This window comes from Panulirus ornatus, chromosome 17, assembly GCF_036320965.1.
Source record: "Panulirus ornatus isolate Po-2019 chromosome 17, ASM3632096v1, whole genome shotgun sequence".
NCBI classification, from domain to species: Eukaryota; Metazoa; Arthropoda; class Malacostraca; order Decapoda; family Palinuridae; genus Panulirus; species Panulirus ornatus.
In genome coordinates this window covers 28450043-28477149 of record NC_092240.1, presented here as the reverse complement: position 1 = coordinate 28477149, position 27107 = coordinate 28450043, and the positions used below count along the sequence as shown (strand labels likewise).

The 27107-nt window shown below is 43.3% G+C and overlaps 1 protein-coding gene across 1 annotated transcript in view; it reads left to right on the top strand.

The window, feature by feature from the left end:
• The window catches only part of LOC139754657 (uncharacterized), a 322443-nt gene that overhangs the window by 203498 nt on the left and 91838 nt on the right, over positions 1–27107 (top strand). Inside the window, exon 4 of the mRNA XM_071672189.1 lies at positions 25020–25161. Within this exon, the coding sequence (XP_071528290.1) occupies positions 25020–25161 (142 nt within the window). The remainder of the gene's footprint in view (positions 1–25019; positions 25162–27107) is intronic.

The following is a 27107-nucleotide window of genomic DNA, read 5'->3' as shown; positions in this document are numbered from 1 at the left end:
AGACAGACAGACAGACAGAGACAGACAGACAGACAGACAGAGACAGACAGACAGACAGACAGACAGACAGACAGAGACAGACAGACAGACAGACAGACAGACAGACAGAGACAGACAGACAGACAGACAGAGAGAGAGAGAGAGAGAGATTGGAAAAACTGCTTGTGTGAGGAGATTCCAGAAGAGACTGAGTGAAGAATCATAAGGTGAAAATAAACGAAACTAAGGGAGTGGGTGAAGAATGGGAGGTATTTAGGGAAACAGTGCTTACATGTGCGGAAGAAGAGTACAGCATGTGGAGGATTGGATGAGAACGTGAGAATGGGCAGCAAGTAGTGGGATGAGGACGTTCAGATGTAAGCGAAAGAGAAACAGAGGTATGTGGTACTACCTTAAGGGAAGGAGTGCGAATGATTGGGAGATACACAAGAGAAAGCAGCAGGAGGTCAAGAGGAACGTTCTGGGGCTGGAAAACAGAGCAAATGAGAGTTGGGGTGAGAGTAACAGCAACTTAAGGGAGAATAAGAGGATGCTATAAAAGGAGGTGAGTAGCGTTAGGAAAACATGAGAATAAGTGGCAACATAAGTGAAGGGAGAGTGGCGAAAAGCAGGGCAGAGAAAAGAGAAGATTGAATGAATATCTTGATGATTTTTTAAATGTATTCGATGATAGGGTGGCAGATGTGGGATGTTGTGGACGTGGCTATGTGCGAAGTGAGAGAGTCATGAAAGCTGGTGAAAAGAGAACAGGTTGTGAAAACCTTGTGTTCGGTGAAGTTCGGCAAAAATGCTGGAATGGATGGGGTTGCAGTCGAATTTCTTAAGAGAGAGGGTGATTTTATTGGCAATTTGTCTGCTAGAATTTTCAATGTATGTATAGCTTATGAGGTACCTGACGATTGGCAGAATTTGTGTATAAAGGTAAGAGGACAAAACTGAATGTACAAAATACAGCGGTATAAGTTTGTTGAGTATACTTGGCAAGTTGTATGGGAAAGTGGTGTCTGAGAGGGTGGTGGCATGTACAGATTTTTAGATTGTAGAGTGGGTATGAATGGAGAGCTTTTGGAAGATGTGGAGTACTTTACATATCTGGGAGTGAATATGACAACGAATGGAACCACGGGAGCTGAAACATACGAAAAAATGGCCCAACCCACCCACATACACATGTATATACATACACGTCCACACACGCACATATACATACCTATAAATTTCAACGTATACATATATATACATACACAGACACACACATATATACACATGTACTTAATTCATACTTACTTCATACTTGCTCCCGCCACACATGAAATGACACCCCCTACCAGCTGTCATGTATAATGCACCGAAACCACAGCTCCCTTTCCAAATCCAAGCCCCACAAAACTTTCCATGGTTTATCCAAAACGCTTCACATGCCCTGGTTCAATCCATTGACAGCACGTCGACCCTGGTATACCACATCGTATTAAGAGTATATGGTGTGGGAGGCAAGTTGCTAGAAGCAGTGAAAAGGTTTTATCAAGGATGTAAGGCATGTGTGCGAGTAAGAAGAGAGGAAAGTGATTGGTTCCCGGTGAATGTCGGTGTGCGGCAGGGGTGCGTGATGTCTCCATGGATGGGGTGGTTAGGGAGGTAAATGCAAGAGTTTTGAAGAAAGAGGTGAGTATGCAGTCTGATGTGGATGACAGGGCTCGGGAAGTGAGTCAGTTTTTGCTCGCCAATGATACAGGTCTAGGGGCTGATTCGTCTGAGAAACTGCAGAGGTTGGTGATTGAGTTTAGAAAAGTGTGTGAAAGGAGAATGTTGAGAATAAATATGAATAAGAGCAAGGTTATTAGGTACAGTAGGGTTGAGGAACAAGTTCACTGGGATGTAAGTCTGAATGAAGAAAAATTGGAGGAAGTGAATTGTTTTAGATACCTGGGGGTGGACTTAGCAGCGGATGGAACCATGGAAGTGGAAGTGAGTCACAGGGTGGGGGAGAAAACCAAGGTTCTGGGAGCGATGAAGAATGTGTGGAAGGAGAGAAAGGTATCTCGGAGAACAAAAATGGGTATATTTGATGGAATAATAGTTTCAACAATGTCATATGGGCTATAGATAGGGTTGTACGTAGGAGGTGGGATGTGTTGGAAATGAAATGCTTGAGGACAATATGTTGTGTAAGGTGGTTTGATCGAGTAAGTAATGTAAGGTAAGAGAGAGGTGTGGAAATAAAAAGAGTATGGTTGAGAGAGCAGAAGAGGGTGTGCTGAAATGGTTTGGACATATGGAAAGGATGAGTGAGGAAAGATTGATAAAGAGGATATATGTGTCAGAGGAAGTGGGGACAAGGAGAGGAGGGAAACCAAATTGGAGGTGGAAGGTTGGAGTGAAAAAAATATTGACCGATCAGGGCCAAAAATACAGGAGAGTGAGAGGCGTACAAGGAATAAGAGTGAATTGGAACGATGTGGTATACCGGGGTCGACGTGCTGTCAATGGATCGAACCAGGGCATGTGAAGCATCTGGGGTAAACCATGGAAAGTTTTGTGGGGCCTAGATGTGGAAAGGGAGCTGTGGTTTCGGTGCATTACACATGACAGCTGGAGACTGAATGGGAGCGAATGTGGCCTTTTTGTCCGTGAACAGGTGTTGCCTTTGTTGTCTTTTCCTAGTGCTGCCTCGCGTGCCTGCAGGCGGAGGGGGGGGGGTGCCATTTCGTGTGTGGTGTGGTGGCGGCGGGAGTGGATGGGGGCAGCAGGTGTGAATGTGTACATGTGTGTATGTGTGTATGTCTGTGCATGTATATGTGTGTGCGCGTGGAGGTGTATGGGTATGTATGTGTGCGTGTGTGGGTCTTTGTGTATGTGCATGTGTGTGTGTGGGTGGGTTGGGCCATTCTTTCGTCTGTTTCCTTGCGCTCTCTCGCTGGTGCGGGAGACAGCGACAAAGTATAATAATGATAATACATATATATATATATATATACATATATATATATATATATATATATATATATATATATATATATATATATATATATATATATATATATAAATTTTTTTCTTTTTGCTTTGTCGCTGTCTCCAGCGTTTGCGAGGTAGCGCAAGGAAACAGACGAAAGAAATGGCCCAACCTACCCCCATACACATGTATATACATACACGTCCAGACATGCAAAATATACATACCCATACATCTCAATGTACACATATATATACACACACAGACACATACATATATACACACACACACAATTCACATTGTCTGCCTTTATTCATTCCCATCACCACCTCGCCACACATGGAGTAACATCCCCCTCCCCCTTCATGTGTGCGAGGTACCGCTAGGAAAAGATAACAAAGGCCCTATTCGTTCACACTGAGTCTCTAGCTGTCATGCAATAATGCCCGAAATCACAGCTCCCTTCCCACGTCATGGTCCCACAGAACTTTCCATGGTTTACACCAGACGGTTCACATGCCCTGATTCAATCCACTGACAGCACGTCTGACCCCGGTATACCACATCGATCCAATTCACTCTATTCCTTGCCCGCCTTTCACCCTCCTGCATGTTAAGGCCCCGATCACTCAAAATCATTTTCACTCCATCTTTCCACCTCCAATTTGGTCTCCCACTTCTCGTTCCCTCCACCTCCGACACATACATCCTCTTGGTCAATCTTTCCTTACTCATTCTCTCCATGTGCCCAAACCATTTCAAAACACCCTCTTCTGCTCTCTCAACCACACTCTTTTTATTTCCACACATCTCTCTTACCCTTACATTACTTACTAGATCAAACCACCTCACACCAAACATTGTCCTCAAACATCTCATTTCCAGCACATCCATCCTCCTCCGCACAACTCTATCCATAGCCCACGCCTCGCAACCATACAACATTTTTGGAACCACTATTCCTTCAAACATACTCATTTTTGCTTTCCGAGATAATGTTCTCGACTTCCACACATTCTTCAAGGCTCCCAGGATTTTAGCCCCCTCCCCCACCCTATGATTCACTTCCGCTTCCATGGTTCCATCCGCTGCCAGATCCACTCCCAGATATCTAAAACACTTCACTTCCTCCAGTTTTTCTCCATTCAAACTCACCTCCCAATTGACTTGACCCTCAACCCTACTGTACCTAATAACCTTGCTCTTATTCACATTTACTCTTAACTTTCTTCTTCCACACACCTTACCAGACTCAGTCACCAGCTTCTGCAGTTTCTCACATGAATCAGCCACCAGCGCTGTATCATCAGCGAACAACAACTGACTCACTTTGCGAGCTCTTTCATCCACAACAGACCTCATACTTGCCCCTCTCTCCAAAACTCTTGCATTCACCTCCCTAACAACCCCATCCATAAACAAATTAAACAACCATAGAGACATCACACACCCCTGCCGCAAACCTACATTCACTGAGAACCAATCACTTTCCTCCCTTCCTACACGTAAATATGCCTTACATCCTCGATAAAAACTTTTCACTGCTTCTAACAACTTGCCTCCCACACCATATATTCTTAATACCTTCCACAGAGCATCTCTATCAACTCTATCATATGCCTTCTCCAGATCCATAAATGCTACATACAAATCCATTTGCTTTTCTAAGTATTTCTCACATACATTCTTCAAAGCAAACACCTGATCCACACATCCTCTACCACTTCTGAAACCACACTGCTCTTCCCCAATCTGATGCTCTGTACATGCCTTCACCCTCTCAATCAATACCCTACCATATAATTTATCAGGAATACTCAACAAACTTATACCTCTGTAATTTGAGCACTCACCTTTGTCCCCTTTGCCTTTGTACAGCGGCACTATTCAGGCATTCTGCCAATCCTCAGGCACCTCACCATGAGTCATACATACATAACATTACCAACCAGTCAACAATACAGTCACCCCCTTTTTTAATAAATTCCACTGCAATACCATCCAACCCCGCTGCCTTGCCGGCTTTCATCTTCTGCAAAGCTTTTACTACCTCTTCTCTATTTACCAAATCATTTTCCCTAACCCTCTCACTTTGCACACCACCTCGACCAAAACACCCTATATCTGCCACTCTATCATCAAACACATTCAACAAACCTTCAAAATACTCACTCCATCTCCTCACATCACCACTACTTGTTATCACCTCCCCATTAGCCCCCTTCACTGAAGGTCCCATTTGCTCCCTTGTCTTACGCACTTTATTTACCTCCTTCCAAAACATCTTTTTATTCTCCCTGACATTTAATGATACTCTCTCACCCCAACTCTCATTTGCCCTCTTTTTCACCTCTTGCACCTTTCTCTTGACCTCCTGCCTCTTTCTTTTATACTTCTCCCACTCATTTGCATTTTTTCCCAGCAAAAATCGTCCAAATGCCTCTCTCTTCTCTTTCACTAATAATCTTACTTCTTCATCCCACCACTCACTACCTTTTCTAATCAACCCACCTCCCACGCTTCTCATGCCACAAGCATCTTTTGCGCAAGCCATCACTGCTTCCCTAAATACATCCCATTCCTCCCCCACTCCCCTTACCTCCTTTGTTCTCACCTTTTTCCATTCTGTACTTAGTCTCTCCTGGTACTTCCTCACACAAGTCTCCTTCCCAAGCTCACTTACTCTCACCACTCTCTTCACCCCAACATTTTCCCTTCTTTTCTGAAAACCTCTACAAATCTTCACCTTCGCCTCCACAAGATAATGATCAGACATCCCTCCAGTTGCACCTCTCAGCACATTAACATCCAAAAGTCTCTCCTTCGCACGCCTATCAATTAACACGTAATCCAATAACGCTCTCTGGCCATCTCTCCTACTTACATACGTATATTTATGAATATCTCTCTTTTTAAACCAGGTATTCCCAATCACCAGTCCTTTCTCAGCACATAAATCTACAAGCTCTTCACCATTTCCATTTAGAACACTGAACACCCCATGTATACCAATTATTCCCTCAACTGCCACATTACTCACCTTTGCATTCAAATCACCCATCACTATAACCCGGTCTTGTGCATCAAAACTACTAACACATTCATTCAGCTGCTCCCAAAACACCTGCCTCTCATGATCTTTCTTCTCATGCCCAGGTGCATATGCACCAATAATCACCCATCTCTCCCCATCAACTTTCAGTTTTACCCATATCAATCTAGAGTTTACTTTCTTACACTCTATCACATACTCCCACAACTCCTGTTTCAAGAGTAGTGCTACTCCTTCCCTTGCTCTTGTCCTCTCACTAACACCTGACTTTACTCCCAAGACATTCCCAAACCACTCTTCCCTTTACTCTTGAGCCTCGTTTCACTCAGAGCCAAAACATCCAGGTTCCTTTCATCAAACATACTACCTATCTCTCCTTTTTTCTCATCTTGGTTACATCCACACACATTTAGACACCCCAATCTGAGCCTTCGAGAAGGACGAGCACTCCCTGCGTGAGTCCTTCTGTTTCCCCTTTTACAAAGTCAAAATACAAGGAGGGGAGGGTTTCTAGCCCCCCGCTCCCGTCCCCTTTAGTCGCCTTCTACGACACGTGAGGAATGCGTGGGAAGTATTCTTTCTCCCCTATCCCCAGGGATAAATATATATATATATATATATATATATATATATATATATATATATATATATATATATATATATATGAGAAGGTGAAATCGTAATTCAGAAGTAGTTCAGATAATTTCATTTAACCTATACTATCTCTTTACATGCAGCACTTCCTACACGATACAGCCCAAGCACTTCCTACAAGATACCGTACAAGAACATGCTTCAGGATACAACACAACCACTCCCTTCAGTATACAACACAAGCACTCCCTCTAAGACACAACACAACCACTCCCTTCAGGATACAACACAACCACTCCCTTCAGGATACAACACAACCACTCCCTTCAGGATACAACACAACCACTCCCTTCAGGATACAACACAACCACTCCCTTCAGGGTACAACACAACCACTCCCTTCAGGATACAACACAACCACTCCCTTCAGGATACAACACAACCACTCCCTTCAGGGTACAACAGAACCACTCCCTTCAGGATACAACACAACCACTCCCTTCAGGGTACAACAGAACCACTCCCTTCAGGATACAACACAACCACTCCCTTCAGGGTACAACACAACCACTCCCTTCAGGATACAACACAACCACTCCCTTCAGTATACAACACAACCACTCCCTTCAGGATACAACACAACCACTCCCTTCAGGGTACAACACAACCACTCCCTTCAGGATACAACACAACCACTCCCTTCAGGGTACAACACAACCACTCCCTTCAGGATACAACACAACCACTCCCTTCAGTATACAACACAACCACTCCCTTCAGGATACAACACAACCACTCCCTTCAGGATACAACAGAAGCACTCCCTACAAGACACAACACAAGCACTTCCAACTGGATACAGAACAAGCACTTCCTACAAAATACAACACAAGCACCTTTTATGAGCTTCAACACGAGCACTTCCTATAAATTTGAATTCACGAATCTGCTTCGTGCGTACTCAACAGCACCACTTTCAAACTTGTGCTCTCTTACGTCTCAAATATTGATCCATCTTGCTCGCTGAATCTGTTCTTCTTTATCCCCAGTGTTTATGGGTCACCATCTTTATTCATCAATCTCTTTCGCTCTCACCTTTCTAAAGGTAACTGTCTCTACTGGAATTATCTCAGTCCTTTAGATCCATAATTCCATCGAAGTCTCCATTTTCTTGACCGGGAGTTGTAAGCGAACACACACACACACACTGACTTATCAGAAATGTTCGAAATCCTCAAAGGATTAAGAGGTTGGTGAGTGAGGAACAGATTTAAAATTCAACAGTTTAAGCAGAAAGTTCTTGAGAAACTCTTATCCTCCCACTCCAAGTGTCTTAATATTTCACTTCACGAGACCGCCCAGCCTCCGTTAACCGCTCGTCTACGACGTACGACCCTTTAGCACGCACGACGTACGACCCTAGGGCACGACGGTACGAATCTTGCCTATGATAATCTCATTTTCTATATTTCATCTTTTTTTATCTTCAGAGAAAACGCCACGAGATACTCCTATGGTGGCGTTAAGACCCACAACCCTGTACTGTGTAAAGACCTATCATCACCCAAACTCCTACACCAATCATTACCCCTGGACCAGTTTCTATGAGAGTCCTGGTGTTTCCCAGGGCTCCTTTCTTAAGGGCTCCTGCAGCTCAAGGCTGCGCTGCTTCCAGTAGCAAGGATATGTGGACTCCTTTGCAGTGGGAAGTTTTTCGACGAGACTGTACTTCCCTTAATAAAGCCTCGCCAAAGATGACTTTACACTCGAGGTGTATAAGCAATTGCAGGAAGACCCCGGTAACACCTGTGTGTGTGTGTGTGTGTGTGTGTGTGTGTGTGTGTGTGTGTGTGTGTGTGTATGTGTGTGTATTCATCAAGTGTGTGTGTGTGTGTGTGTATATTCATCAAGTGTATTCATCAAGTGGCTTATTAGGTTTCTCTACGTCCTTATTCTCAACTTATTCCCTTCTCAATCAATCACTTCCCTCTCTGTTCCATGTCATGAACTTGCTTTCATCTCAGCACCGTTCCACCATGATCGCTGCCTCATCCCATATCTCGCACTTCACCACATCACCAACACTCCGCCTGCCTTCACTTATCTCCAACATCACACCAACACTTCGCCTGTCATACCCTTATTTCTACCACTTCACCAACACTCCGCCTGCATTCCCTTATTTCTACCACTTCACCAACACTCCGCCTGCCTTCCCTTACCTCCATCATCTCACCAACACTCCGCTTGTCATAGCCTTATCTCCACCACGACACCAACAATCCATACGTCATTCACTCATCTCCATCACCTCACCAACACTCCGCCTGTCATCTCTTCCTGCATCCGAAATAAACCTCTGGATAACAATCTTACCTCCCATTTCCCATCACCTTTTACATCCTTATCACCCATCCACTTGTTCCTTCTGGACTCACCTCTCCTTGTCGTCTACTTCCTCTTCCTCCTCCTTCTTCTTCTCATTGTCTCCTCCCGTCATCATCTTTTCGTTCCCTATCAGTTCACCTTGATCTAATCCCGACCTTTTATTTCTATTACCGTCATTCATAGAAGCAGTGAAAAGTTTCTATCAAGGATGTAAGGCATGTGTACGTGTAGGAAGAGAGGAAAGTGATTGGTTCTCAGTGAATGTAGGTTTGCGGAAGGGGTGTGTGATGTCGCCATGGTTGTTTAATTTGTTTATGGATGGGGTTGTTAGGGAGGTGAATGCAAGAGTCTTGGAAAAAGGGGCAAGTATGCAGTCTGTTGTGGATGAGAGAGCTTGGGAAGTGAGTCAGTTGTTGTTCGCTGATGATACAGAGCTGTTGGCTGATTCATGTGAGAAACTGCAGAAGCTGGTGACTGAGTTTGGTAAGGTGTGTGAAAGATGAAAGTTAAGAGTAAATGTGAATAAGAGTAAGGTTATTAGGTACAGTAGGGTTGAGGGTCAAGTCAATTGGGAGGTAAGTTTGAATGGAGAAAAACTGGAGGAAGTAAAGTGTTTTAGATATCTGGGAGTGGATTTGGCAGCGGATGGAACCATGGAAGCGGAAGTGAATCATAGGGTGGGGGAGGGGCGAAAATTCTGGGAGCCTCGAAAAATGTGTGGAGGTCGAGAACATTATCTCGGAAAGCAAAATTGGGTATGTTTGAAGGAATAGTGGTTCCAACAATGTTGTATGGTTGCGAGGCGTGGGCTATGGATAGAGTTGTGCGCAGGAGGGTGGATGTGCTGGAAATGAGATGTTTGAGGACAATATGTGGTGTGAGGTGGCTTGATCGAGTAAATAAAGTAAGGGTAAGAGAGATGTGTGGTAATAAAAAAAGTGTGGTTGAGAGAGCAAAAGAGGGTGTTTTGAAATGGTTTGGTCACAGGGAGAGAATGAGTGAGGAAAGATTGACCAAGAGGATATATGTCTCAGAGGTGGAGGGAACGAGGAGAAGTGGGAGACCAAATTGGAGGTGGAAAGATGGAGTGAAAAAGATTTTGAGTGATCGGGGCCTGAACACGCAGGAGGGTGAATGGCGTGCAAGGAATAGAGTGAATTGGAATGATGTGATATACCGGGGTCGACGTGCTGTCAATGGATTGAACCAGGGCATGTGAAGCGTCTGGGGTAAACCATTGAAAGTTCTGTGGGGCCTGGATGTGGAAAGGGAGCTGTGGTTTCGGTGCATTATTACATGACAGCTAGAGACTGAATGTGAACGAATGGGGCGTTTGTTGTCCTTTTCTAGCGCTACCTCTCACACATGAGGGGGGAGCGGGTTGTTATTCCATGTGTGGCGGGGTGGCGATGGGAATGAATAAAGGCAGACAGTATGCATTATGTACATGTGTATATATGTATATGTCTGTGTGTGTATATATATATATGTATACATTGAGATATATAGGTATATATTTTTGCGTGTTTGGACGTGTATGTATATACATGTGTATGTGGGTGGGTTGGGCCATTCTTTCGTCTGTTTCGTTGCGCTACCTCGCTAACGCGGGAGACAGCGACAAAGCAAAATAATAATAGTAATGATAATAATGATAATAATAATCATAATATATATATATATATATATATATATATATATATATATATATATATATATATATATATATATATATATATATTCAATCCACTGACAGCACGTCAACCCCGGTATACCACATCGATCCAATTCACTCTATTCCTTGCACGCCATTCACCCTCCTGCATGTTCAGGCCCCGATCACACAAAATCTTTTTCACTCCATCTTTCCACCTCCAATTTGGTCTCCCACTTCTCCTCGTTCCCTCCACCTCCGACACATATATCCTCTTGGTCAATCTTTCCTCACTCATTCTCTCCATGTGCCCAAACCATTTCAAAACACCCTAATCTGCTCTCTCAACCACGCTCTTTTTATTTCCACACATCTCTCTTACCTTACTTACTCGATCAAACCACCTCACACCACACATTGTCCTCAAACATCTCATTTCCAGCACATCCACCCTCCTGCGCACAACTCTATCCATAGCCCACGCCTCGCAACCATACAACGTTGTTGGAACCACTATTCCTTCAAACATACCCATTTTTGCTTTCCGAGATAATATATATATATATATATATATATATATATATATATATATATATATATATATATATATATATATATATATGTATATATATATATATATATATATATATATATATATATATATATATATATATATATATATATATAGCTGGAAATCCTCCCCTCTCACTTTTTTTTTTAATTTTCCAAAAGAGGGAACAGAGAAGGGGCCCAGGTGAGGATATTCCCTCAAGGGCCCAGTCCTCTGTTCTCAACGCTACCTCGCTAATGCGGGAAATGGCGAATAGTATGAAAGAAAGAAGAATATATATATATATATATATATATATATATATATATATATATATATATATATATATATATATATATATATATATATATATATATTCCATTCGACCTATTTACGACTACATTTTCCAGTCTTCATCTCTCATTAACTATCCTTCTTACAGTTTCCTCTATCTTAGTACGCTCCTGCCTCATTCTGCTCCTCTCTCCTTCCTCCCACCACCCGAGTGAGAGTCGCATTTCCGTCTTTTTTTTTTTATCAAAGTATCTTATATACCCGAGTTCTCCCCCGACTGTCTCGTGTCTTTCCATTTCAATGGCCTAAGCCCTCTTCATCGGTTACTGTCGTGGCTGCTATTACGAGATAGCTAGCTAGATCAATAGACGGAGAGAGAGAGAGAGAGAGAGAGAGAGAGAGAGAGAGAGAGAGAGAGAGAGAGAGAGAGAGAGAGTGTGTGTGTGTGTGCGTGTGTGTGTGTGTGTGTGTGTGTACAGAACACCCAAAAAGAGATTTTTGACTGCACTAGGGAAAGGCGAGCAGCGGTCACTGCATAGTTCTCCTCACCCACAGCACTGTTTTCTACAGCTCACACTATCCTTTGCTGTTGATCATGGGTTCAATCCAGCTATTCTATCAGCCTTACTAAGCCTCGTATTCAATATTTCAGATGTTCCTCCGCTTGAACTTTCTAATCTCAACGGACAGAACACTGAAGTCTTCATATTTCATGCCGGGTCCGCATATATTTTTCTTTCACATCTTTGTGATATATCCTCATGAGTATCTGCACATTTAAGTAAATATCTTTTCCGTATGTGTGAGTCTCTTTTTTTCTGATTCTTTGTGGACATCAATCTGTTGCTATGCATACACCATCATTCATCGTGCTGTTGTTCTTCTTTCGAGACAGTCTACTTCCGTCTTTTCTTATCGTTGACGGTAATTTAAGTGCCCCATGCACTCACTTACTGAGCTCTCTCATACTTGTTTATTTCAGCTTGTTTAGTTGATGAGTAATCAAATTTGCTTCCTGTGTATATATATTTTCATCATCATCTCTCTATATGAAAGTTCTCATGATCATACCGCTCATTACGTGGCTCGACAGTACGTCTCAATATGTTCTGTGAAGTCCAGCTTCTCGTGTATGAAGGACTAATAAATCTTTGACATATGCTTTACGTTTAATCACTTTCCCATCTTAGACCCTCGCACAGTGACAACAGTATACCATTATTCGTTCCATGACTTACTGGTTCAGTTTTTCTACATCCAATTTCATCAAGTTCCCTTCTGCCCATTACTAGATGACATCTGAGGCTTTTTGCATGGTCACCTTATTTCCTGTTCCCATGAGTTTGCTAACTCTAATGTCATCTGCAAAACATAAGACTACTTTCTTTCACTTCTATGTTTGTCTCATATTATAAAAACAGTATTATAATTAGTAGTCTTCCCCTGTGACATACTCATTTGTCTTATTATCTCTTTTACTCCGTCTATTCCTTCCTGTGTCCCATTTTCTGGTTGTATTCCTTTTGTTTCATGCTTGATCGCTGTCTGCGTTAGCAAGGTAGTGCCAGGAGCAGATGAACAAAGGACGCATTCACTCACATCCAAGTCTTGTGCAATGTCCTGATATATGTCACACAGACCTCTCTATGGTTTACCCCGGACGCTTCACATGCCTAGACAGTCCAATGACAGCACGTCAAACTACATCCATTCACTATATCCCGTGCACGCTTTTCACCCCCCTGCATCTTCACGCCCCGATCATTCAAAATAATTTTCACTCCATCCTTTTATCTCCAATTTAGTTTAACCCTTCTCCTTGTTCCTTCCACTTCTGAAACACACATATATGCTATTTGTTAACTTCTCCTCACTCATTCTCTCCATATGTCCAGACCATTTCAGCATAGCCTCTTTTTTCATTACACCACTCTCTTACTCTTATATTAATCACTCGATCTAACCACCTCACACCGCATATTGTCCTCAAACATGTCATTTTCTACACATCCACCCTCGCCCGCACATCCTCATCTATAACCCATGCCTCGTAACCACATAACATTGTTAGGGCTACTATTCTTTAAAACACCCACTTCTTTCTTTCCCAGACAACGACCTCTTTTTCCAAGCATTTTTCTGTGCTCTCAGAACCTATGCCCCCTCACCAACCCTATGATTCACTTCCGCTTCCATTGTTCCACACGCCGCCATGTCTAATCCCAGGCATCTGAAACACTTTACTTCTTTCAACTTCCTTCAACTGACTCTTATCCCCCACAAACTGCATACTTACCCCCATCTCAAAGATTCTCGCATTTACCTCCCTCACCACCACATCCATAAACAAATTAAACAATATACCCCTGCCGCAGACCAACCTTCACTTGGAAGCATTCATTCTCCTCTCTTTCCACTCGTACACATGCTTACACCCCTGAAAAAAATTCTCACTGTTTATAAAAGCTTTCCTCCCACACCGCATATATTCTTAAGACCTTCACAAGGCATCTCTACCAATCCTGTCATATGCTATTTCCAGATCTATAAAAGCTACATACAAATCCATCTTTCTCTAACTATTTCTAACACATTCTTTAGAGCACGCACCTAATCCACACACATCCTCTTCCACTTCTGAAACCACACTGCTCCTCCCCAATTTGATTCCCTTGTCACCAAAACATTCTCCATGACTCTCTCACTTTGTATGGCATCCTGACCCAAAAACTCTACATCTGCCATTCTATCATAAAACACATTCAAACTTCCTTCAAAATACTCATTCCATCTCCTCACTTCATCACTACTTGTTACCACTTTTCCGTTTGGCCCCTTCAGCGATATTCCTATTCGTTCTCTTGTTTTTCGCACATCATTAATATCCTTCAAAAAGACATCTTATTCTCCTGACGTTTCATACTATTTACACACCCCGCCTCTAATTTGCCCTTTTTTTCAACCCCTACACCTTTCTCTTGACCTCCCGCCGCTTTCTCTTATACATCTCCCAATCATTTGCACTACTTACCGGTAAGTGCGGTCCATATACCTCTCTTCTCTCTTTCATTAGCAACTGTTATTCTTCATCCCACCACTCTCTACCGTCTTTATGCTGCCCACCTCCCACCTTTCGCATGCCACATGCATCTCTTACATATGCCAGCAATGCTTCCCTAACTACCTCCCATCATCAATATATGCCTCTCAATTCTCTTCCATTCTCCGTTCATGTCTGTTGCTGTATCTGTGCTAATCTTACTTCTATTTCCTTCTTGATCTTTCATGATTTTTGTCTCCATTTCCAAAATCTTCATTATTCCCTGCATGTACCAGATACTCGGTTCTACATTTTTCTTCCAACTTACATTCCCGATATTTCCTTTTGTAGTGACAGACGTGTCCTCACTGGTCCTTGCGTGTGATGTAGTTGTCGTATATTATTGGGTGAGAAGATTCTTATTCCTCTCCAATATTACATCCCCTGGCATCAAAGGTGCCAATTTTCAGTGCTTCCCTTGTTCATTACGTTGTGATTATATCTGCATTCATGGTTGAATGTGCATCAACATCTGAAGGTCTGTCTGCATGCTTTCGTGTCTCTTGCTTTGCTTTGCAGTATCTTATCACTTCCGCCTCCCTCTTACGTTTATCTTATTATTCTCATTCAGTTTATTTTTTTTGGTTCCTTCCTGTTATATTTTTAACCAATATTCTCCTTTCCGCTTCTTAATATTTTCTCCATTATTCCCTCGTCTGTATTTCCAGTTGCCTTAGTTTCCTTCCTCCTCATCTCTCAGTGTCTTGCATGTCTTCTACTTCGTCATCATCGTCCACCTTCAACACTTCTTCCTCTCTGTATCAATTCTCTCATGTCTGTTTGCCATGCCTTTCAACGTGCACAGGGCCGTGTAAACCCATCATTTCCACCAGACACTGTGAGTCTTTGACAGTCATGCAACCCAATCCCACACATGGTGCAGAGCGCCTCTGGTGCAATATCTCTATTCAATCTACGCCATTTGTTGCATGTTTTACGTTCGTTTTGGGATATGATTTTTTTCCATTTTCTCTGTGAGTAGTTCATATAATTTGTTTTCCCAGATTTTAGCAGGAATTTGGGGATTTCTGATCAAGATGTTTGATTGCTTCCTTGATCGTGTGAGAGAGAGAGAGAGAGAGAGAGAGAGAGAGAGAGAGAGAGAGAGAGAGAGAGAGAGAGAGAGAGAGAGAGAGAGAGAGAGAGAGAGAGAGAGAGAGAGAGAGAGAGAGAGAGAGAGAGAGAGAGAGAGTATTTTCTCTACATAAAATACTACATGTCTTTTCACATAACTTGATGAATGCATCGCATCCACACAGGGTTGCTGCTTATGATGTCACAGAAATCTTCTCAGTCATATTACTGACACTCGTCATGTTCTTCACGTATGTCACATTCCCTGTTCACATTATCATTTTCTTCTTATCTGAGACGGCTTGGGCAGCTGAGGCCCTCAACACGACCATATATATATATATATATATATATATATATATATATATATATATATATATATATATATATATATATATATATATCCTAGCCTGACAGTGGACTGACTGCCGCAACCAGGATTCGAACCCAAGCGCTCGACCCTGGGCGGCCCGTGAATGCGTCACGGTCAGGAACGCTAACCGCTATACCACATCAAACTCACCATCATAAATATCATTTTCATCAGTAAAGTAAAGGCTGAACACCTCTACCGCACACATCAAGCTTGCCTTGATAATTGGTCTTCCTCATCATTGCTCTCAACGCCAGTTTTCCCCCCGCACATTTACTCATCATTATTACGAAACTCCTTGTAGGCATCATCACCATCATGATAATCTTTATCATCATTATAATCTTTATTATCACCATCATGATAATCATCATCACCATTATGATAATCATCATCATCATTATAATCTTTATCATCATCATCATGATAATCTTCATCACCATTATGATAATCTTTATCATCACCATCATGATAATCTCTATCATCATTATAATCTTTATCATCATCATCATGATAATCATCATCACCATTATGATAATCTTTATCATCACCATCATGATAATCATCATCACCATTATGATAATCTTTATCATCATGATAATTTTTATCATCTTCGCTTTGTCTGTTACTTTATTATCATTTTCATCCTTTTTGTCGTCATCATTTTCATCATTATCTTTATCATCTCTCTTTTGCTCTTATTGCCATTATCGTCACCATCATCCTCCAACTCGTCACCATCACCGTATATCAGCTTGCCCTCCTATTGCCCCCCATGTAAGTCACTATCCTTCATCATCATCATCCCTCATAATCTCCAGTATCACCATGAACATGCCCGACATCACCTTCACCTCAAGATCCCCACATCACCAACATGATCAATCTCATCTTCACCTCACCATCGGGTCACCATCCTCGACCTCACCCACACCATTCACACCAGTACCCTCACCATCCTCATGATCACCCTCACCATCATCTTCACCCCTCCTCACCATCACCTAGCTCCTCCTTGAAGGCAGATCAGTCACTGGTGAAAGGCCATCACACACACTGGATGTATGTGTGTGTGTGTGTGTGTGTGTGTGTGTGTGTGTGTGTGTGTGTGTGTGTGTGTGTGTGTGTGAGTGTTTGGGGGGGGGGGGGGGGGGGGGGGGGGGGGGAACGGACCCTCCCCTGGTGGCAAAAGCATCCGCAGAAAAAAAAGAAGAGATATCTCAACTACCAATACAGCTGGTGTGTTCGATATCCAAGAGTGGATTTCCCACAGTAGGACACCGAAGGTTCAGATATTTCTCCATATGGGGAAGTAAATTCTTAGAGGCTCCAGACCAGATAAAAAGTTAGATATGCCATCAACTTAGAGTCTGCTCCCCCCTCGAGACATCCACCTTCAAGAGATTGTTCTACAAAGAATGAGATTTCTCATTCCACATCAGTAAGCCCTGAGAGTGGATAGGGGGGTCGCTAAGGGAAAAAAGGAGACACCATATATATATATATATATATATATATATATATATATATATATATATATATATATATATATATATATATATATATATATATATATATTTTTTTTTTTATTATACTTTGTCGCTGTCTCCCGCGTTTGCGAGGGAGCGCAAGGAAACAGACGAAAGAAATGGCCCACCCCCCCCATACACATGTATATACATACGTCCACACACGCAAATATACATACCTACACAGCTTTCCATGGTTTACCCCAGACGCTTCACATGCCCTGCTTCAATCCACTGACAGCACGTCAACCCCGGTATACCACATCGCTCCAATTCACTCTATTCCTTGCCCTCCTTTCACCCTCCTGCATGTTCAGGCCCCGATCACACAAAATCTTTTTCACTCCATCTTTCCACCTCCAATTTGGTCTCCCTCTTCTCCTTGTTCCCTCCACCTCCGACACATATATCCTCTTGGTCAATCTTTCCTCACTCATCCTCTCCATGTGCCCAAACCACTTCAAAACACCCTCTTCTGCTCTCTCAACCACGCTCTTTTTATTTCCACACATCTCTCTTACCCTTACGTTACTCACTCGATCAAACCACCTCACACCACACATTGTCCTCAAACATCTCATTTCCAGCACATCCATCCTCCTGCGCACAACTCTATCCATAGCCCACGCCTCGCAACCATACAACATTGTTGGAACCACTATTCCTTCAAACATACCCATTTTTGCTTTCCGAGATAATGTTCTCGACTTCCACACATTCTTCAAGGCCCCCAGAATTTTCGCCCCCTCCCCCACCCTATGATCCACTTCCGCTTCCATGGTTCCATCCGCTGCCAGATCCACTCCCAGATATCTAAAACACTTCACTTCCTCCAGTTTTTCTCCATTCAAACTCACCTCCCAATTGACTTGACCCTCAACCCTACTGTACCTAATAACCTTGCTCTTATTCACATTTACTCTTAACTTTCTTCTTCCACACACTTTTCCAAACTCAGTCACCAGCTTCTGCAGTTTCTCACATGAATCAGCCACCAGCGCTGTATCATCAGCGAACAACAACTGACTCACTTCCCAAGCTCTCTCATCCCCAACAGACTTCATACTTGCCCCTCTTTCCAAAACTCTTGCATTTACCTCCCTAACAACCCCATCCATAAACAAATTAAACAACCATGGAGACATCACACACCCCTGCCGCAAACCTACATTCACTGAGAACCAATCACTTTCCTCTCTTCCTACACGTACACATGCCTTACATCCTCGATAAAAACTTTTCACTGCTTCTAACAACTTGCCTCCCACACCATATATTCTTAATACCTTCCACAGAGCATCTCTATCAACTCTATCATATGCCTTCTCCAGATCCATAAATGCTACATACAAATCCATTTGCTTTTCTAAGTATTTCTCACATACATTCTTCAAAGCAAACACCTGATCCACACATCCTCTAACACTTCTGAAACCACACTGCTCTTCCCCAATCTGATGCTCTGTACATGCCTTCACCCTCTCAATCAATACTCTCCCATATAATTTACCAGGAATACTCAACAAACTTATACCTCTGTAATTTGAGCACTCACTCTTATCCCCTTTGCCTTTGTACAATGGCACTACGCACGCATTCCGCCAATCCTCAGGCACCTCACCATGAGTCATACATACATTAAATAACCTTACCAACCAGTCAACAATACAGTCACCCCCTTTTTTTAATAAACTCCACTGCAATACCATCCAAACCTGCTGCCTTGCCGGCTTTCATCTTCCGCAAAGCTTTCACTACCTCTTCTCTGTTTACCAAATCATTTTCCCTAACCCTCTCACTTTGCACACCACCTCGACCAAAACACCCTATATCTGCCACTCTATCATCAAACACATTCAACAAACCTTCAAAATACTCACTCCATCTCCTTCTCACATCACCACTACTTGTTATCACCTCCCCACTTGCGCCCTTCACCGAAGTTCCCATTTGCTCCCTTGTCTTACGCACTTTATTTACCTCCTTCCAGAACATCTTTTTATTCTCCCTAAAATTTAATGATACTCTCTCACCCCAACTCTCATTTGCCCTTTTTTTCACCTCTTGCACCTTTCTCTTGACCTCCTGTCTCTTTCTTTTATACATCTCCCACTCAATTGCATTTTTTCCCTGCAAAAATCGTCCAAATGCCTCTCTCTTCTCTTTCACTAATACTCTTACTTCTTCATCCCACCACTCACTACCCTTTCTAATCAACCCACCTCCCACTCTTCTCATGCCACAAGCATCTTTTGCGCAATCAATCACTGATTCCCTAAATACATCCCATTCCTCCCCCACTCCCCTTACTTCCATTGTTCTCACCTTTTTCCATTCTGTACTCAGTCTCTCCTGGTACTTCCTCACACAGGTCTCCTTCTCAAGCTCACTTACTCTCACCACCCTCTTCACCCCAACATTCACTCTTCTTTTCTGAAAACCCATACAAATCTTCACCTTAGCCTCCACAAGATAATGATCAGACATCCCTCCAGTTGCACCTCTCAGCACATTAACATCCAAAAGTCTCTCTTTCGCACGCCTGTCAATTAACACGTAATCCAATAACGCTCTCTGGCCATCTCTCCTACTTACATAAGTATACTTATGTATATCTCGCTTTTTAAACCAGGTATTCCCAATCATCAGTCCTTTCTCAGCACATAAATCTACAAGCTCTTCACCATTTCCATTTACAACACTGAACACCCCATGTATACCAATTATTCCCTCAACTGCCACATTACTCACCTTTGCATTCAAATCACCCATCACTATGACCCGGTCTCGTGCATCAAAACCACTAACACACTCATTCAGCTGCTCCCAAAACACTTGCCTCTCTTGATCTTTCTTCTCATGCCCAGGTGCATATGCACCAATAATCACCCACTCTCTCCATCAACTTTCAGTTTTACCCATATTAATCGAGAATTTACTTTCTTACACTCTATCACATACTCCCACAACTCCTGTTTCAGGAGTATTGCTACTCCTTCCCTTGCTCTTGTCCTCTCACTAACCCCTGACTTTACTCCCCAGACATTCCCAAACCACTCTTCCCCTTTACCCTTGAGCTTCGTTTCACTCAGAGCCAAAATATCCAGGTTCCTTTCCTCAAACATACTACCTATCTCTCCTTTTTTCACATCTTGGTTACATCCACACACATTTAGGCACCCCACTCTGAGCCTTCGAGGAGGATGAGCACTCCCCGCGTGACTCCTTCTTCTGTTTCCCATTTTAGAAAGTTAATACAAGGAGGGGAGGATTTCTGGCCCCCCGCTCCCGTCCCCTCTAGTCGCTTTCTACGACACGCGAGGAATACGTGGGAAGTATTCTTTCACCCCTATCCCCAGGGATAATATACATATATATATATACATATACACATACACACACATACACATACATAGGCACATATACACACACACACATACATATATATACATATGAGAAATGCAAGAAACAATCTAGAAAACTGAAACCTCTAGCTTGAAATGAATGAAAAAAAAAGAAAAGAAAAAAAAAAAGAATGTCACACAATGGTTCAACCTCTGGCTATGGAAAAAAGGAAATGCATAATCTATTTACACAACATATTTTGTTTTCACCTTCTGGTAGACTGTATGTACATGTATGTGCATGTAATAACACAAAATACAATACCAACGGCTAACAGTCTGACATACATGCATATTGACATTCACATGCAAACACAAGCAGTTATATATCTACCATATAATAGTCATTATAGAATCTAACAGTGTATTGTATATGGATGTAAAATTATGAGCATGTTTTACATATCAAAATAATTCTTTCAAAGCTTAACAACCTGATATGCAAGAGTATTTCTATCTACATATATATATATATATATATATATATATATATATATATATATATATATATATATATATATATATATATATATATGAGTGAGTGCTCAAATTACAGAGGTATAAGTTTGTTGAGTATTCCTGGTAAATTATATGGGAGGATATTGATTGAGAGGGTGAAGGCATGTACAGAGCATCAGATTGGGGAAGAGCAGTGTGGTTTCAGAAGTGTTAGAGGATGTGTGGATCAGGTGTTTGCTTTGAAGAATGTATGTGAGAAATACTTAGAAAAGCAAATGGATTTGTATGTAGCATTTATGGATCTGGAGAAGGCATATGATAGAGTTGATAGAGATGCTCTGTGGAAGGTATTAAGAATATATGGTGTGGGAGGCAAGTTGTTAGAAGCAGTGAAAAGTTTTTATCGAGGATGTAAGGCATGTGTACGTGTAGGAAGAGAGGAAAGTGATTGGTTCTCAGTGAATGTAGGTTTGCGGCAGGGGTGTGTGATGTCTCCATGGTTGTTTAATTTGTTTATGGATGGGGTTGTTAGGGAGGTGAATGCAAGAGTTTTGGAAAGAGGGGCAAGTATGAAGTCTGTTGGGGATGAGAGAGCTTGGGAAGTGAGTCAGTTGTTGTTCGCTGATGATACACCGCTGGTGGCTGATTCATGTGAGAAACTGCAGAAGCTGGTGACTGAGTTTGGTAAAGTGTGTGAAAGAAGAAAGTTAAGAGTAAATGTGAATAAGAGCAAGGTTATTAGGTACAGTAGGGTTGAGGGTCAAGTCAATTGGGAGGTGAGTATGAATGGAGAAAAACTGGAGGAAGTGAAGTGTTTTAGATATCTGGGAGTGGATCTGGCAGCGGATGGAACCATGGAAGCGGAAGTGGATCATAGGGTGGGGGAGGGGGCGAAAATTCTGGGGGCCTTGAAGAATGTGTGGAAGTCGAGAGCATTATCTCGGAAAGCAAAAATGGGTATGTTTGAAGGAATAGTGGTTCCAACAATGTTGTATGGTTGCGAGGCCTGGGCTATGGATAGAGTTGTGCGCAGGAGTATGGATGTGCTGGAAATGAGATGTTTGAGGACAATGTGTGGTGTGAGGTGGTTTGATCGAGTAAGTAACGTAAGGGTAAGAGAGATGTGTGGAAATAAAAAGAGCGTGGTTGAGAGAGCAGAAGAGGGTGTTTTGAAATGGTTTGGGCACATGGAGAGAATGAGTGAGGAAAGATTGACCAAGAGGATATATGTGTCGGAGGTGGAGGGAACGAGGAGAAGTGGGAGACCAAATTGGAGGTGGAAAGATGGAGTGAAAAAGATTTTGTGTGATCGGGGCCTGAACATGAAGGAGGGTCAAGGGAGGGCAATTAATAGAGTGAATTAGATCGATGTGGTATACCGGGGTTGACGTGCTGTCAGTGGATTGAATCAGGGCATGTGAAGCGTCTGAGGTAAACCATGTAAAGCTGTGTAGGTATGTATATTTGCGTGTGTGGACGTGTATGTATATACATGTGTATGGGGGTGGGTTGGGCCATTTCTTTCGTCTTTTTCCTTGCGCTACCTTGCAAGGAGGACAGCGACAAAGCAAAAAAAAAAAAAAAAAAAAAATTATATATATATATATATATATATATATATATATATATATATATATATATATATATATAGTGTTGATAATGAGATGGTATTTTGTTCACACAACCGTCATTCGTGAGGTGAGGATGACACAGTGTGTTCCACTGAGGTGCACGGGTGTGCCTCACGGAACAGAGCGAGGCTTCTCGTGTGCACACCACCAGGTGTACGTCACAGCGACGTCCATCTCTGTTCAGGCAACGATGTCACGACGGGATGTACACCGCTCGGGTTACCTCCTCGTAGTGCACAACTGGTTGGCTGGCTTTCTCGCAAGCTTCATCCATTCAACTTTTTCATATAATAGCAATTTTCAGGAGAAGTAATCTGTGTTTATATCTGTTTCTCTCAGTCTATTTTCTTAAGTCTTGTTCTGCATCAGTTTGTCTCGACACGTTTGTCTGCACTTGTTTGTCTATCTGCTCATCTATTTCCTGTATCACTGCCACTGTTCTATCCAGGTATTATCCCTACCTTCCTCCCTCGCTGAGCAGACGGGGTAGAGGTCTGTCTGTCTGTCTGTCTGTCTGTCCTCCTGTCGTACACCTCACGATCCTGATATTCCCAGCAACGTAGCATATTTCTGACGGGGAATATGACGAGTTGAAACATCAGTCGGGAAGACGTTCTCCAGAGAAGAATGAACGAAGAAATGAAAAGAACTGAGGCCATCTTGAAGACGCACATCGTTTAAAAAAAAACTCACCTTCAACGTCGAGAGGCGATGTTAAGAACGTTATATTTAAAGATAAATTCTGGGACGTAATTTCTCTTCTCCCTGTGAAGACTTGTACACAGCTCTTTACCGGGGAGAAGCCTTGCTCTCTGAAGCCAGACGACACACACTCCGGCCAGCTGCACTTAAGCTACAATAGCTGCACTTGACGTCTGCAGCTCCAACCGTGAGGCAACTCCAGGGGAAGATGTCGGTCTTTGCACAGATAATATTTTCATATTTTCCTTTTCCAATTCTTAGTACGAACCATCGACTTGATGATGAGGATGCTGGCTGAGGATCATTATTACCCACCATGATCAATGATCACATTCACAGTGATGACCATCATGGTCAATATGGAGAGGGATGTTTATGATCACTAAATATGATTTATTCTAATCTGTCATGATTTCAGTGACGATAAACACAATGATACTGATAATGATAATCAACACCTTTATCATCAAGATAAAGGTGATCACAATGAAAATTTTTATCATTAAATATTACAATAAAATGTAACACTTCCTCTCAGTGTGTTCCATGTGACAAACCTGACTATGAAGGAGCGCTGACGAGAGCCATCAGACGCAACATGAAAAGACATTGCGAACTTCAGTCATTTTACGTTGCACTGAGGAATGTGTGGGACGGACTATATGCGTCGCTCTCCTTGCCTTAGGTAAGGTAATATGGACACCATCATAACACGACCCGGGCCTGCTGCCAGGATATATATACGTTCTGTCTTAGTTACGTGTAAACTTCTATCCATCTCTCTCTCCTCCTCTTGACGATTCATACGTCTCTCTCTCTCTCTCTCTCTCTCTCTCTCTCTCTCTCTCTCTCTCTCTCTCTCTCTCTCTCTCTCTCCCTCACGCTTTATCTACCTATCTCTCCCTCGGCCTACCACTTTATCTACCCATCTGTCCCTCGGCCTATCGCCTTATCTACTTATCTCTCCCTCGGTCTCGGGCCTTATCCATCTATCTCATTATCGACGTTTCACAACACTCGATTTTGTCTTTCACTCTTTCTCCCGCATTTTCCCCAGCAACTGTTTCTTCCTGGAATGTTTGTCTCTCCCTCTCTCCATCTCCATCATTCAGCCTTCCCCTCCATCACTCAGCTTTAGCCCCTCCATCATTCAGCCTCTTCCTCTCCATCCCTCACCGTCTTTTCTTCCATCCATCAGCCTCTTCCTCCATCACTCCGCTTCTCCCTCTTCATCACTCACCATCTCCCTCTCTCCCTCACAGGAGATCTCCCGCACGGAGACGCTGGTGACACTCTCCATCACTAGCATGACCACGGCCGCCTCGGGCGAGTACAAGTGTGAGGTGATCGCCGAGCACCCGTCCTTCAGGACAGAGACCCGCTCTGCCTTCATGACCGTCCTGGGTAAGTCCTGGCCAGGGAGGGAGGGTCGGAGGGTACGGAGGGAGGGAGGGAGGGAGGGAGGGAGGGAGGGTAGGGAAGGGGGAAATGGAGGGTAAGGAAGGACGGAGGGTCATCAGAGAGCAGCCGTCCTTCACAACAGAGACTCGGTCTGCCTTCATGACCGTCCTGGGGAAGGAGGGAGGGAGTGAAGGGTAGGAGGGGAGAAAGTGGAGGGTAGAGAGGGAGAGAGGGATGTATGGGAGGAGGGAGTGAGGGGTCATCAGGGAGACCCGGCCTACCTTAATGACGGTCTTGGGTCAGTTCTCTGCTCACATGTGTTCCACCTTACCCACAGATCCCTCCTCCTTCCTTCTCCCACTGTATTTCCTTTTCACATTGTTCCTTCCTCCGTCATACGTGTCTCTCCCCCTCCTCACACACCCGTCTCTCACACATGCCTCCCTCTCTCTCAAACCCCCCCCCCCCCCCCCCCCCATAAACAATACACTCGTCTCCTCGAATATTTCTTTCTCCCTCTTCGGCTCTGTTCCTCTCCAGCATAACTTCCCCTCCTCCATCACACCTTCCCACCTCTCTTACATGCCTGTTCCTTCACATGTGCCTGGCTTCCCTTCACGCTAAGGTTTCCTTTAAATTCCCCTATGCTTTCACATGCACCTTCTCCTCACTCACATGTCAGATTCTCATTCACATATCCCTTCCTTCCTCACATATACCTAACCCTCACGTACCCATTCCCCCACACAACCCTTCCCCTCACACACACGCCAACCCCCTCATACTCCTCTCCTTCACATACCCACCCCACCTCCCCCTTCTCCCTCAGATCTTCCTCAACCTGGCCCTCCCATGTCTACCAGTACTGGGGGGGGGGGGGGATACTGCAGTAGACGTCTTCATTCCTCTCATGAAGATGAAAATATGGGGAACTATAACCTCGGGGGAGGGCCATAATGCTCAGACGGACGAGAGTTGTAAAATACCGTCAAACTACAGAATTTATGATACGATTACTGATTCAGGCAGCAATTTCCCCCCCTTGTATTCTAGCGTTGGGAAATGGACGATTTTCGCCAAGCTGACGGCGGCAGTCATGCAAAAAATTGGAGATAGATATATCTTTAATACCAGGACGTGGGCCACCCCTGCCCCGTCCTCTAGATCCGTACCCGAGCCTTGTTGTGCTGATGTAAGGGTTAATCTCCCGTGGCAATAAGGACGGAGGAAGGAAGGAAGGAAGGAAGGAAGGCTTTCATCCTTCCGGTGAGGGCTGAAGGATGATGAATTAGGAATAGCAGGAGTGAGTGAAGGAAGTGGGTATTCGAAGGACAGGAGAAACAGATAAAGGAGAGTGGGGGTAGAGGTACGTGACCAGCTGGGATGGTGTTTCTTGTAGTGGTAAGGTTGTTAACGTCCAGGTGTGGGCTACGTGGCTGTAACCACGGAATGATGGCTGGTGTTGTAGGAGAGATGCATGCTGTTGTAGGTTACAGGGTTATTGTATAACTATGGACGTATGCTGTCTGGTGAGGTGGCTGAATGGCAGTTAATGTATCCGGAGAGGTTGTATGGTGGTTAATGTATGGGGAGAGTGTTGGATAGGTGGTTAACTGTAGGAGGAGATGGTTGGATGGTAGTTAATGTATAAGGAGAGTGTTGTATGGTCGTTAATGTATGAGGAGAGGGTTAGATGGTAGTTAATGTACGAGGAGAGGTTGGATGGTAGGTTAATGTATGAGGAGAGGGTTGGATGGTAGTTAATGTATGAGGAGAGGGTTGGATGGTAGTTAATGTATGAGGAGAGGGTTGGATGGTAGTTAATGTATGAGGAGAGGGTTGGATGGTAGTTAATGTATGAGGAGAGGGTTGGATGGTAGTTAATGTATGAGGAGAGGGTTAGATGGTAGTTAATGTACGAGAAGTTTGGATGGTGGTTAATGTATGAG